Below are 15,924 nucleotides of genomic sequence, written 5' to 3' on the forward strand. Positions count from 1 at the left end.
GGTGGAGGTATTGGGGTGTAAGAAATCGTTGGAGGTATTGGGGTGTAAGAGGTGGGTGGAGGTATTGGGGTGTAGGAGATGGGTGGAGGTATTGGGGTGTAGGAGATGGGTGGAGGTATTGGGGTGTGAGAGATGGGTGGGGGTATTGGGGTGTGAGAGATGGGTGGAGGTATTGGGGTGTGAGAGATGTTTGGAGCACAGGAGGGGGGACGGCCGGCCTGCAGGTGGGTGCCCATAGGCAGATTTGGGGTTACCTGGCATTCACATTTGAGTTTCTGCTCCTTCTGGAAGGCCAGGGTGCTGGTGAGGACGGTGGATGTGTAGCAGAAGCAGTGTTGGATTTTGTGCTCATCCACCTCGGTGTAGCTGGAAGGAGAAGAACAGAAATTATTGCTGAATATTGAATTCAACTTATTTCAGATCCCCGATGAGCCCGAGAACCTCCAGGGGCCCAGAACAAGCTGACCGATTCCCCGATCTCTGGGCTGATTATTTACTATTATGGGGTTTTATTCAGCCTCCGGCCTCCCCCTCAATGAATCTGCCCCCAGCCCCCCCTTCAGACTTGTACAGTTGCTCCTCCCCTGTGTTGAAATTTTTTACTCTCCACTGTGACTTTCTCCAAATGTACATTAGAAACTGCAGCAAGTCAGACAGAGCTCCGCCTTATTTCTGGCTGGAGGACGTCCAGTATTATCTAGGTCCTCCCTCCTCAGACTGTCCCTGGCCCCACCCCTTTCATTCATTGGATTTCAGTTCCTCCAATCATGGAGGTTCAGCATCACATGGGGGCGTTACCTGGGGGGTGCTACAAACCCAGCCTGGTTAGGACCGCCCACTCTTCCAGACACACTCACCTATCATGGCATTTCAATATTTGCATAACTCCACCCACTGATTGTCTGAGAGCTGCAGGGAGGAGTACAGAGGCCGGGTGCTGTGATTACAGGAAGCCATGTACAGCACCCTGAAGGCCCTGCCACCAGCCCTGATCTTCCTGCATTGTATAGAGAAGCACAGAGACCCAGCTGTGACATCACTGGAGAGAAATGTAGCAGCAGGTTGATAAGGTGAGTGGGGGAGGGGGGACTATGAGAAGCATACGCAGATCAGACTGAAGGACAGTGACGGCTTTCTGTGTATTTCCGTGTGAATCTGTTATCAGGAATCAATGCAATAATACGAATGAATTATTCACCCACAAGCCGCTGCTGAAATACATTACTGGGCACACACTGGAATCATTCACCGGGAGATAAATTACAGCTCGTAGCGGTGTCATTCACCAAACACCAGCCGGCGTCTCGGCTCACTGCCTCACATTGAAAATTCATTAGAATAAATTATCAGCTTGCAAAATGTTTCATCACATTCATCGGCACATTCACCAAATTGCAGAATAAAGAGCCGCAGTCTGTGGAATGCCAAGCGCTCAGCTAACCCTCCGCTGCCCGGATTGCTGCAGGTTCTAATGGAGCTCATGGGAAGTGCAAACAGTGCAATCTAATGTATCCTCACACATTCACCATATATCACATATTCACCATTCCTCACATATTCACCTTTCCTCATACACTTACCATACCTCACACATTCCCCACATAATCACCATTCCTAACACATTTATCATACCTCACACATTCACTTTTCTTTATACTTTCCCTCACACATTCACCATTCTTCACGTTCACAATTCCTCACACGTTGTGTGTGTGGAGTGAGGAACAGTGAATGAGCGAGGAATGGTAAATGTGGGAGGAATGGTGAATGAGTGAGGAATGGTGAATGTGGGAGGAATGGTGAATGTGGGAGGAATGATGAATGAGTGAGGAATGTTGAATTAGCGAGGAATGGTGAATGAGTGAGGAATGATCAGCAATGGTGAATGTGAGGATACAGATTGTTACATTGATAATAGAGGAATGCGGGGTCCCGGCACTGCGATATTCCTGCACACGGTGTCACTGATCCTTTTCTTATTATCACCCCACCCCCCAATGTATTCCCCAATCTCTCCTGAAGAGTGAATCCCGTAGCTCTGTGAAAACCTCAGAATCCTCCGATCCATCCGAGGAGAATGTGACACCCCTGGAAGTGAAAGATTCTCATGTGGATTCCCCACCACTATGGGTTCATGGTGAATCCTGCAGGCTTGAGATTTACATTCACGTATACATTCATCTACAAGTTCAGTGAATTTTCATGATTTTACACTGGAAAGCACAGCATTGGTTGGTGGATTAGGGGGAACAGAAGGACCAATGAAAGGCCTTGGATTCGGATAAAAGAGGGGAGTGGGGGGTCACAGGTCGCTGTATTGGAAGCTGCTGGATGGGGGAGGGGGGTGCAGAACGCCGGCTGGTCCAATATTTTAATTTTTCACACATTTTCTATATTCACCACATAACTCCCCTGTCTTATAGTTCTGTCAGCTCACATTCCGAATATATAAAACAAACATATTATCATTATTTCTATTGCTGTCCCTGAGGAAGGAGCAGTCCGAGCGTGAAACGCGTCAGCTGTCCAACCAATCAGCCTTTTCCCTCAACATTCCCCCATATCATACACACATGCTATGAATACACTTGGTGTGAATATTCAGCACTTACTTTCCTCCTTGTTTGTTGAAGGCGCAGGCCAGAGCCACCACCTGAGATGTCGCCCGACTTATAACCGGAACGCACAGCATGGAGTGAACCTCGAAGCCCAGCATGTTATTCAGCTGTTTGTGCTCCTCCTGGGGACAGAATAAGAGAACGATCACTCCATATAGAATATTCGGGGTGACGATATCCCCGCTATTACCCCCCCCCAGGGGTTAGTCTGTCCCACCCTGGGGGGCTCCCACACACCCAGACCCTACATGCAGAGACCTCATGGGTACGATATACAGGAAGGATCGGGATACATAGAAGACTTATATCAGTGGGTGTAAAGGGGCCGGAAGCTAGGGGGCAGCACAGATCTGTGGAGGGGACCATGAGGCAGGGGGATGGGGGCTGTGGAATGAGGTGGGGTGGAATTAATCTCTAAAACTAAATCGATTTTATTATCATTAATATTCCTGGTCAGCCATGTGACCCCCCCAGTCATGTGTATTAGAGAATTCGGGTCCTGGGGGGTGGACATAAAACATAATTACCATAATGAGCAGCCTCACTGGCCAATAGGAAGACAGGAAGGGGCGGGGTTAGGCTTGACTTTTACAGCAAAAGTCGAGCTCTATTTATATCTGCGGCTTCCGATAACTCTGGATCTGCTGATTATTTGGGCTGGCCGGTTGCAGCTCCCCCAGGAGTCACAGGCTGGTCAATGGATTGTTCACCAATAGTGACCATGAAATCAGATGAATAGTCTGGGTGAATCAGCACATGAAGGGTTGGGGCTCCGGTGATGTCATCTGGAAGGTCTGTATGAGCTGGGGGGAGTCAGGCGGGCAAAGCCGATGTTATTTGTAACGCGGCTTCATATCCAGACTGCAGACGGCTGATCGGATTATTCTACCCATGCATTATAAGCGTAGAATGTAACAGAGAATTGTGCATGGAGGTCGGAAAGGGCAGGGAAGCTGGGGGCCAAAATCCCTCCTAGTGGTGCCCAGAATTGCCCCTCACCATTCACTTCCAGGCACCTGGTAAGCACAATGAACCCATTGCCCCTGACTGGCCCAGAACACTTACTATAGGCATCCCCATAACAATGGCACCCGGGGGGCAAATCCACCCTGTGGGACCATTTCTCTGTCCAATGGATTCCGGGAAATCCCACAAGAACATGGATGAGATGATGAAATATTCGTATTGAATTATTGTTCCTCTACCCCAGTTTCTGTGGGGCTCTGATTGGTGGTTCCATCCAGACACTGAATTTACACATCACATGGGTGCCGGATGTTCGGATTTTACTTTATTTCATTAATTGGTCTCTAGAATTTTCTGTGGAGTAGAAACATCCAATAATCTGCAAAGTCCGGAATGTTCTGCTCCCTGAAACCATTCGCTGACCCAGCTGGCCCTTGCTAGACCCAGCAAGATACAGCCAGACCCAGCCGGCCCCTGCCAGACCCAGCAAGATACAGCCGGCCCCTGCCAGACCCAGCCGGACCCAGCAAGACACAGCCAGACCCAACAAGACCCAGCCAGACCCAGCAAGACACAGCCAGACCCAGCCGGCCCCTGCCAGACCCAGCAAGACACAGCCAGACCCAGCAAGACACAGCCAGACCCAGCCAGTCCCTGCCACACCCAGCAAGACACAGCCAGACCCAACAAGACCCAGCCAGACCCAACAAGACCCAGCCAGACCCAGCAAGACACAGCCAGACCCAGCCAGTGCCACTGTCACTTTGAAGCTCTTATCTTGCTGCTGGCAGCTCGCCCCGGGGTGACATTTATTAAATCAAAATGTATGAAATATTCCGCCGCTGCCTCTGTTTGCCTTCCGCCGCTGCCTCTGTTGTATGAGCGGAATGAAAACGGCTTTATGAAGTTTGCAGAATCAGAAGAAAATATTAATAAGTGGAATAGGACAGAGGCAGAGGTAACATCATGAATGGTATGAGCTGCCCGGTGGTGGACATTGCAACCGTAAGAAATTTATGGGGTCACTGAGATGGGTGACACCAGGGGACACCCCCCAGCCACCCTCTCCGCTCCCCCAATGACCTACTAATGACTTCCTCACTCATAACCTCCTCACACGCACGGCCCCAAGACTTCTCTAAGTCCGCCCCATTCTCTGGAGCTCCCTTCCTCCTCCTATTAGGTTCCTGCCTTCAACACATTTAGACTAACCCCTAACCTCCCCCTTCATACCCACCCACCCATCACTAATTACCCCCAATCCATACCCCCATCCACTGTACAATAGGCTCCCCCACCTCTTAGATTGTCAGCTCTTTAGGTCAGGGTCCTCCCCTCCTCAGGTGTCATTGTTTGTACCTGTGTGCAGATTTATCATCAGCAGCCCTGTTTTATTGTACAGCGCTGTGTTATATGTTGGTGATTGACATTGTGTGGGTGCTTTATGTAAGGAGGCGGCACCTGAGATACGGTCGCAGTGCTGATTCGATGACTATAAAGGGGAGGAGATGATGGCTCCACCTCTTTACCCTGCCCCGCCTATGAGGACCCATTTCACCCCACCCCTTTCCTTCCAAACACACACACCAGGGTAAGAGTAGAGAAGTGGGTTTGTCTGAGGGATTCTTATAGGGCCACAGGATTGGCTGTAATATGGACAGCCCCAGGGCCACTGGGCCCCCCACCACTCTTTCCCACTCTGGCATGAAAAATCACAAAATCGCTAATAAATAACGAATAAAATATCACAAAGAGCCCCTCACCGAACTGATGTCATGCAGCGTGATGGATTTCTTCTTGTCCACCACTTGGCCGAGATGTCCGAACGTCAGCTGGAAGAGGGGAAAAATATTCAGATTCTGCATTGTAAAATACTCACAGATACGAGGAAGTGTATGGGACAAGCGGACCAATCAATAGATAAAGATTTTCCTGTGTGACCCATAAATACCCATTCCGGGTATTTATTACCATTCACATGACTCCCCTGACAACACTAACAGAGCCATCTTTGTTCGGGCATCGTTCAGGCTCACCTGGACTGGGAGCCGGTGTTTGTGCATTTCTTGGCTCTTTGGATACAAAGTTATAATGTTGCAGTCTGATCACAAGAGACTAAAGAAATGCTTCATCCAGCCTGCAGCAGATGGATCAGTGGGGGAGGGGAGTAAAACAATTTGACTAACTTTGTATCAGAAATTTAGGGGTCCAATTATAAATATTTTCACCAAACTTTTACCCCAATTTTTAAAAAACATAATTTGATTCACTGTATGAAGAATTTGATTCACACACTTCTAAATGAATCCAATATAAAAAGTATAAATAGTGGGTAAAGATGGGTGAATCTTGGGTGAATCTGGACCCCTGGTTTCTTCACAAAAGAGACTTATAGAATAATTTTCTGTTGGTGACACTATTCACTCAATAAGATGGAGATCGATATTATCAGCAGCTCAGCTCGGGGCGAAGAGAACCGCCTGCGACAGATAATCCGCACGGCCCAGATTAATCCACTTACCGGGAAACTGATTTCTTCTTCCAGTACTTTGCCTCCGACAACCTGCAACAGATAAGAGGATCGGCGCTTTGTTATCACCTTCAATATTCACTATGGGGGAATCAATGGAAACGATACAATGTAACGAGTTCCTATGCAGATTGTCACCTGCAGGGGGCCCTCTAGTAGAATATTACAATCCATTCCCAGGACGCCTCCTTGTGGTGTGCAGAGGTCATGTATCTGTGGATGCAATGTGTACTTACCTTTACCAGAGTCCTGCTGGTCCCCCCACGGGTCCCTACCAAAATTTTGGCAAAGTTTTACCCTTCTGGCCAAATCGAATCAATAAAAAGATGAAGTGATGGTTGTGTTTAGAGACCCCGCCACTAGGGATGAGTCGGGATTGGGTACGTCATGAATTCTGTGTATTGCAGGACTGGTTGTCACCCCCAGATTTTCACCAAACTCAGGAATTCAGGGTGACGTCGTTGCCCACATTTGATCAATAATGTAATTCAGGATTCCTAGCTGGGAGGTGGTTGATGTGGAATTATTATTGGGATATTCTCTATGCAATGAGAGCAGATCACGGCCGAGGGGTGGGGCCAGGATAATGCTCTACACCCCCTACTCCGCCCCCTAATATAAAGCTGCTGGGGCGGAGCTAAGGGTGAGTGACAGCTGTGAGTGTGCTGATGTCCCATCTGAGATCCCAGCACCCGGCAGCAGTCTCGTGGGGTCTATACAACGGTCTGGTGACAGGTTCTCTTTGTGCCCACATGTCATAGCTGTGCCCCCTTCATCTCGCATACCGGAGCCGGCCATGGAAAAAGGGAAATTGTGTATTAATAATTCTGCATTTACAGGATTATCTCAGCCAATTACCCTTTTCAATGTATCACAGGACGCTGAGAAAAAACAAGTTTCTCCGCCGCTAACAATTATTTTCGCTGATCCATCGCCAGCCTGCAGCGTGTAAACAGTGAACGTTGCGCCTGCTGCGGGGGTGACATTGTATTGACCCATCCAAGGCTGGCGCAGCGCGGTTGGTTATACATCGGCAATCTTGTAATTACTTCCCCATGTTGCCCGGCAGCCAAACGTTTCAAGGCGTAAAAAGAAGAAATGTATTTCTGAGGAGATTTATGAAGAGGAGAAATTGTGCAGAGATCACATAAAGAGGACCTGTCATTTCATTATGGTGGCGCAGAATGGGGAGCAATGCGTCACTCCGGGGATCATTTCTGATGGTGAGTGGAATTTTATGTCCTCTACAGAGATACAAGGATGGGGAATGAATGTGTAGGGGGGGATATATGATCCCAGGGGCATCTCCGGCTGGAGGTGAGTGAAGCAGCCTGGGTGAAGTTCACAAACACTAATGCAGCTTGAAGCTGAAGTTTGTGACCTTTGCAGTTACCCCATCTATGGGGGTGAGAGGGCAGCACACTGAAGGTTGCCCTTTTCCTTGGGGGTGTCACTTCATCCTCACTGCCACATCCAATATATTTGCACCCCAGCCCCACACCCTCCGTATCCTATATACCCAAATTCCTAAACCCAGCTCCTCACCCCCATCTAATCCTATGGTCCCCCTCTACTCGCCCTACTAACAGTGTTGTCATCCATTTCTATCCCTCATTGGATGCTGCTACCCCCATTCCTGACTATACCGCCCCCATTCCCCATCCCCCTCATACTCTGCTTCACATCCAATGCTGCAGTCCCCACCAATCCCGATTTCCACCCGCTGTCTATTGTTTCCTGCTTCCCTCTCTTCCCATCTCATTCTGTAATTCCCCTGACCCAACCCAAGCTGGGATCACAAATCTGGATCCCCTGGTACCCCCTCTTCCAACTCAGACTGAACCCAAATACCCTGACTGCCCCCAACCCAAGCTAGGATCCCTTGCTACCCCCTTCAACCCAACCTGCAACCCCCTACTCACACTTTCCCTTTGCAATCCCATCCATAGAAAGTATTCCAGGCCCCCCCCCTTCCCAATTTGCCGCCTTGTGCCCGGTGCAGTGTGCTCCCCATCTCCAATAAATTTCCTTCAGGTTCTTTCCATTCATCCCCGATGGGTCCAAAGTGTTGGGGTGGATCCAGCACTTACCTGGCAGAACAGTTGGTGACTCTCTTCGGACACAAGGAGAAGGCAGCAGCACGGGGACTGAGTCTGTTGTTCCAGCTGGAAGAGAGAACAAAATCCGGGTCAGCCCAGAGACACAGACGGGGTAACACATTCACCCTAACGTGTGAACCCCAAAACTATTCATCTCCTATTTGCTTCCATTTGTCTGATAAATATCCCATTGATGGTTTTTATTTATTTTATTTTTATTTATTTTGTGGTTGGTAAGTGCAAGGAATCCAATTAACCTGCCAGAAATCTAGAGCTGTCCCGTGTACACTTCCTGTGTTATTTCAATCTAATCCCCAACGTCTATGAGCAGAATGGGGGGGCATGGAAGTCATACAAGCGTGTAAGTATGGATCGATCCATCTGTAGCGATATTCTCACAGACAATAATTGTATTTAAAGAACATTAAGGAAATATTGAACAGAACTCTATAAGAAAAATTGTTAGGTGGCACGAGTCTCTGGCTGATATTCGGATAATCAGAGTAAATTCTTCACAATTGTTGGGGAATTTATTGACGTTACAAATGATTTTATATTATCACCCAGCAAACGATGGAGCTGCGGGCTGTGCTCATAATAAACGTGTTGGATCTGTAACGCAGAAAGAGCTCGCTTGTTATTATTGGCTGTTTATACTGGGGATTGGCGGCTGTGCCCGCATTTGCTGCACAATCTCTGAACACTTTCCAGTGAATGGCCTGCTAATGGTGGAAGCAAAGCCGCTGCTTTCCCGGCCAGCGAACGTAATGGCGAGAGGTCTGCTGACATTTATACTAAGTTTCAGTAGATCATTTTTTTTAGATAAAATAAAAAAAAAATGCCCCAAGATGCCCGGGATGCAGGACCCACACATCAAGAAAAACACCAAGGAGTTTATTTATAAATGATTCCACTTTCAATTCGCTTGTTTCCTATTGTGATAACAGTGCACTTTTGCTGATTGGCCACTAGGTGGCAGAACGAATCATTGACTAGACCTGCAGAAAAATACAACCACAGAATTCACCAGCAGTGAATTTCAGAGAATTTGGCTGGGGGAATGATTTATAGAGCACCAATCATGCAGGTCACTGGGATAATAATTTGTGCCAGCAAGATTTTAAGGATTGACAAGTTGGTCGAACAGGGATCTGCGGAAGTCCAGTTCTATCTATTCCTAACTTTATGTGGGTAAGAGAGGAGCTTTCATGTCCCCATATGTAGCAAGCAGACACCCATTTTACAGGGGAGCTGGTTTAAGGAGTCACCATTCATATAGGTAAGGAAAGAATTAAAAAATACCAACACTCTGCAAGTCTTGAGGACAGGGGATGTTTCTTCCAGGACAGGGAGATGGACATGGAAGAGGTCATTTATGACCAATTGAAACAAATGCCCCTAAACTGGGACCCCTGACACCATCTGGTGCCCCGATATAATGACATTTTATAGGTTATACCCCACAGATCTGTTCCACCTTCAGCCTTATAAATAGAGGGATGACATGGCACCATGGATGGGGTTTGGCTAGGATAGGTTAGGGTAAGATTCTTTCTCTCTTTGTGTTCTTGAAGAGCTGATATTTGTCTTATAGGATTAGAGGAAGATGAGTTATATATCTGGATATACAGTGAGTGTCCCCGGTTGACTTTAGAGCTGAGGAAGGCTCTGGCTGCGCATTGTAAGCTGAATATCACAAGTTTTAAGCAGCAATCCTGACATATTGTCCCGGATCTAATACAGAATAATAACTTTCCTGCAAGCTCCAACAATCCTCCGAGAAAATACTCAACATTATTCTAACAATCCATTATTCAGCTCTTTCTTCTCCCATAATTCATCTCTGGATGGGCTCTGTGTTACAGATAATATTGCTGAGCGGCGGAAATGAATGTTCATTATGTAATATATCAGTCACTGGAAAATAAAAATGTCTTCTTCACATCATTCATCTGCTCGCCAACCATTCAGCCAGGACAGAGAAATCCCAGCGATGAGAGGAGCAGCGTGACCGGGGAATCACAGAGCAGGAGACAGGGAAGGTCCATGTGACGATTGGGGTATATAGCTCTGACATATACCACAGTGTTGTACAGAGATCACTGAGCCAGGCCTATCAGTCTCTGTACAGAGGAGCTGACACTCTAATGTCCCCCCCACAGTCACACACTATTATTATACATTTATACACTGAGCCAGTCCCATCAGTCTCTGTACAGAGGAGCTGACACTCTAATGTCCCCCCCTCACAGTCACACACTATTATTATACATTTATATAGCTCTGACATATACCGCAGTGCTGTACAGAGAACACTCAGCCAGTGATTTTCATCATTTTGCTGTCCCTGGTGCTGATTGCACTGGATTCTATATCCCAGCATTGGTCTGCACATTACACAGCCATGTGCTATGCATTGCTTCCTGCTATCAGTGGGTTGTAATTTCCTTATTGTGTCATTTGGTGTCACAATCACTTTGTGTAGCTTGGTGTGTGCACAGTTCTAGTATCACAGTTACCAATAAAGTATCTGTGCTTACCGATCCATGCAAACAGCTGCAATATGGCAATAAATGTATAATAATAGTGTGTGACTGTGGGGGGACACAAAGCCCACAGAGTGAATGCTGTGACACCGGCCCAATGTGAAGTCCAGTTCTGCCCCTTATCCCTCTCATAGCCACCAAGGAATCAGGATTTGGTGACAATACTAAAATAAGGTATTTGGGGGGAGCAGGTGAGAGTACAGCTATTCACCTAATATAATTTATAATAGCAGCTGAGGCTCAAAGGAAAGGCCATATACATTGATTGACATTACAAATAGACACCTTTTACATGCTGATTATGTTGTTCAAACCAAGATATTTGAAGGAAAAGTAGACATATGGTGCCAATGATGCTCTGCCAACGTACGGTGCAACAAATCTTCCCCCACCTCTTAGATTGTTAGCTCTTCGGGGCAGGGTCCTCTCCCCCTTCTGTGTGTCTGTATCTGCCTGTCATTTGCGAACCCTATCTAATGTACAGCACTGCAGAATATGTCAGCACTATATAAATCCTGTTTAAATATAATATTAATAAGCAGCAATAGGAGACCTGCCAGTAATTTGAAGAATTTGGATTTCCCTTCTCTTAAAATTTCGTTACATTTAGATGATGTGGTGACTGAGACCAGAACAAAACCTCCAGAATTTCATCCCTGTCGTCCTCTGTGGTGTTCAGATTTGGGCCAGTTCAGCCTCCAAACTTAACTGGGACAACCAGCCGGGGTGCAGATCAGAGAGCCGACTTGTGTTTTATATTTATCCTAAATTGTATGAAGTATAAAAAACTAATATACTAAAACTAATAAACAAATCTAATAAATTAATCTAATAACGTATTATAATAAATTTATAATAAAACTAATCTAATAAACTAATATAATAAAACTAATAAACAAATCCAATAAATTAATCTAATAACGTATTATAATAAATTTATAATAAAACTAATCTAATAAACTAATATAATAAAACTAATAAACAAATCTAATAAATTAATCTAATAAAGTAAAAAAATAAAGCTAATATAATAATTGTTCCTTTAATGCCCGGCTGTAATAACTTTTCAGCAAAGCTGCTGATTGCCCCTTGGAGCCGTCCATTGTCCGAGTCTTTATGAAAGTTGTCTTTGTGGAGGAATGAGGAGGAATAGAGAGAAATAAGCAGAATAATAGTATTGACTCCCCGGGATCTGGAAGAAGAAGAAGCGGCGATGGTATCCACCTGTGGCGGCATATGACAATAGAGCGATGGCATTGTTGGCGACCTCGCTGGGGACGCAGCGCTCCGCCGCCAGGACCGAGCCTTTGTCCTGTATTGTATGAGATTCTGTGATGGACGGAGAATTTATCTGCAATGACCCCACAGCCATTACAGCTTTATACAGCATAAAGGGAATATACAAAGGTTCTGTATTATTGGAGATCAGCTCGCTCCTTTTCATAATAGCCAATGCTTTATACCTCCGATGTCTGGGTGATATTTGTAACGATTTGTGTCGGTGGGGGCGGCCATGTTTCTATATGACAATCACACGCTTTGTGGTTTCTGCAATGGTTGTGGTGTTTTCATGTCTATGACTTCCCATTGGTAACAATGTGCTCCCTATCAGTCCCTATGAGGCCCAGCAGATGTTAGGGGCCATTACACTAAAGGGACCCCCAACCTACAACCATGCAGGGGACAGATTATAGATGGCCTGTCCCTAAACTCTGGGACAACCACCAGGTGTGGACAGGAATGGGGTAAGGGGAACATTCTCTTTTAATAAAGCTCTCCAAGGCTTAGGAAGATACACTTTCATCAGTGAAGCTGGGTGATCCAGCTAACCTGGAATGGATTTCTTCAAAGTAAATGTGTCACAGATGTGAAGAGGGGTTTTCTTATTGGCTCACACATGATTGCTATATCATCGCGCTCATCACGCCGTCCAACATCGGGGATATATTGGATACTAGAATATCACCCTCTGCCTTATATAAAAACCCTGCTAAGCCGAATACTATAACACTCACAATATATTCCCTGAAGAAGCCTGTCAGCGAAACGCGTCGGAAAAAACAGTTATACAAAAACCTTAACACTCGGAAGAAGGCTTTGTAATCCTTGTATAAAAATTTGGAGAGGGAGAGGGGTCTGGTTTTAATATTTGGGGGGGGGGGGGTACCTCATTTAAAACAAATGTACAAATTGTGTTATTTAAATTTGTATGGATATGTGGATTTACACAATTGAAAGGAACACTACCAGCTGACATGGAGTAAAACTTTTGTAGATGGAGTAATTTGGATGCCAAGTGGCTAAAATTAAATTCACTAAATATATTTTCCTGTCTATACTTTGATTCAGACATTGTTTATTTCACTAGGGACATGTTCCCATATGTAGCCCAAGCCCCTCCTCCCCAGCTATTACTAGGAATACTCTGTTCATTAACTTTGCAATTTTCTAAAAAAAAGTTGGTGGCCATAAACTGCGATAGTTCTGGATACTCAGAATCCCGAATTTTAGGATCCGTTCCGCTGAGTGGCCCTCCAACCATACAGATGCCAATTTAAGACAGCAAAGCTGCAGAGAAGCGGAGATGATCCGACGTTCTGCCCCTTTAATGTAACACAAAATATGGAGGCATCAGAAGTTCTGCCTCCAACATTGCAGCCATGACACCGATCACCGCTGATTAGTGACCCCGAGGGCAGTGCAGCCAGGATCAGGGTGACAACCAGAAACTTTCACACCCATCCGGCAATGGCGCCCGCCGTATCTTTGCACTCCGGTTCCCTTTAAGAGCCCACGTTTATTTTTTCATTCTGAGCCACTCAGACAGATTAGCGCAGGGTGAATGTTTCATTACAAGAACAATGCGGGAACATTGGAAGGTTTGACGGCCCAGAAAGAGGGGGAGAAATCACCTGTTTGTACCGCGCCACTTATCAGGCAAGCTTCATCGGAGGGCAGACAATGAGCAATTTCAGGTGAATAAACTGCAAATGGCACTGATGGATTTGTCCCGCCTCAGCGGGGGATGGGCACCTTTTATTCCCTCGGTATTAATTCTGCATTATAAGAGGGAGAATAAAAGGAACAAATTCTGCAGAAAGGAACTCCCCCTCCCCCCCGGGTTTGATTGACAAGTTCTCAGCCGCCGGTCTGTGCACGGAATGTTCTCAGCTAACAAAAAGAAAAGGGGCCACGTGTGTGAATGTTAAGGACTGGGGTGGCTCTTTGGTGTAAAGTTTACTTTTTTAAATAAAACAATAATGTTTTTACCTTGTTACATATGTGGGGTATATTGTGGAGCTGTCAGTAACTTTAACTGCACCCATTAGGGTAATAAAGCTCATGAATCCCATAACTTTGCCTAGGTTGGCCTGTGATGATGTCATCAGTGATGTCATCACCTGAACGGGCTTTGTGTTACTCTACACTGTAGGTCCATCGCCCCCTACAGTATGTGTGCAGTAAATACCCCGTACCCTCCACAAGACATCCCTTTGTATTGCTATGAAGCTAACCCTAAAATGGAACCATAGTTTTGCTATGAAAATCTGTGATCAGTCAGACAAGTGACATTTCTTCTACAATAAAACATAATTTAACTTCCTGATTCCTCCCTATTATAAAAATAAAAACTCTGTGCATGAGACGCTTGGAATATAAATCGGGGATATGCCCTGCATACCCTACAGGGTACATGTGCGAGATTTACATCGTTCTGCACTGGCCAATCATGTTGCTGAAGATCTGAAACCTGGAAAAGAATCAGGTAAAGATTCTGGCGCCCCCTACAGACCAAAACAGAAAGTTACAATCAGGCTGGACCGATTATTTTATTGCATGGACTGCCTGTTTCTTTTGGTATAAAGGGCCGGCCTGGTTGCAGTTTTTAATGGTGGGGTTTAGTTTCATTTTAAAGTGGAACTATGGGTAAAATAAAAAAATCACACTTACCTTTTCTTCCGCAGATTCCTCAATCCCTCAGGAGTCCTAAATTTGGTCCCAAGGCATCCTGGAATCCTCCTTCATTCTGCAGCAGGTAAAATCCCGGGTGCCGCCATCTTCTTTATGTCAGCCGATCTCACACCGCACTTACATGGGATCGGCACTTTTTTCCTATTGCAGGAAAATGCCCAAGATCCGGCAGAGCCGGTGTAGGTATTCCAGGAGGCTGTGTGCTCCCATTCAGTCTTTACTGCCACGGCAGTAACAACAGCAGTGGCGGGGCTTCACCTTTTTTTATTTAAAAGGGGAAAATAAAGATAATTCCCTTAAATAAATGGCATGTCTAGCCTTTTATATAAATAAATACATTTTGGTAATTGGTCCACTTTAAATTTCTCACACATTTATGTATCCCCAGCTCGCTCTTCAGTTATAAATGTGTTGGGATGACATTCCGTATCACCCCGGGGGCGAATGAAAACTCCCCCCACATCAGAAAAGCGGAGTGAAAAGCGGCCATTGTTCGCACAAAGCCGACCACAATAGCGCCACTGCACAGGCGCCGTCTATTTTTAGCTGACGTGAAACTGATTTTCAATTTTGTTTGGAAGAGAAAGCTGAAAATCCCTGGTAATTGTTCTATCGCCGGCACCGGCACGCAGAGATATTTCAGTACCGAACTACAAACCGCGCTTCTATTGTCCCTTCTATAGAACCATAAAAATAATCCCATTTCTCAAGGCTTTGTACTCTGCGTCTGATGAACGAGGATTCTTCTGTACTTCAGATACACAAAATCAGCCGGAAACATGCAGCTCAAATATACTGCCGAGCAGACGAGAAATAATCCGATCTAATAAAAGTAAATAAAGATTAATCTTCCCACATATACCGGGAAGATTTATACGGGGGGGGGGGCAGGGAAATATATATAAAACCCATCAACAGAAATGTCATTTATTGCAGATTACCAGCACTTCAATGCTGCATTAGTTTTATCTTTCTCCAATGTTGGTGATCTCACTGCAGCCTCAGATTTCTGTTCTTGGCTGACAGGACTTGACATGAACTTCTGTTGTTGTCCATCCTCATCATCGTTCCATGTGTTGTCTATTCTCATCATCGTTCCATGTGTTGTCCATCCTCATCATCATACCATGTGTTGTCCATCCTCATCATCGTTCCATGTGTTGTCCATCCTCATCATCGTTCCATGTGTTGTC

At 45.8% G+C, this 15,924-nt stretch overlaps 1 protein-coding gene across 1 annotated transcript in view; it reads right to left on the minus strand.

Annotated features, from left to right (window-relative positions):
* The window catches only part of PDE2A (phosphodiesterase 2A), a gene marked incomplete in the record, with an annotated part of 140,582 nt that overhangs the window by 32,340 nt on the left and 92,318 nt on the right, over positions 1–15,924 (minus strand). The window contains 5 exon segments of the mRNA XM_072398578.1: positions 2–366; positions 2,613–2,740; positions 5,348–5,416; positions 6,106–6,147; positions 8,205–8,279. Coding sequence (XP_072254679.1) covers positions 2–366; positions 2,613–2,740; positions 5,348–5,416; positions 6,106–6,147; positions 8,205–8,279 — 679 coding nt within the window.

This window comes from Pyxicephalus adspersus, chromosome 1, assembly GCF_032062135.1.
Source record: "Pyxicephalus adspersus chromosome 1, UCB_Pads_2.0, whole genome shotgun sequence".
NCBI classification, from domain to species: Eukaryota; Metazoa; Chordata; class Amphibia; order Anura; family Pyxicephalidae; genus Pyxicephalus; species Pyxicephalus adspersus.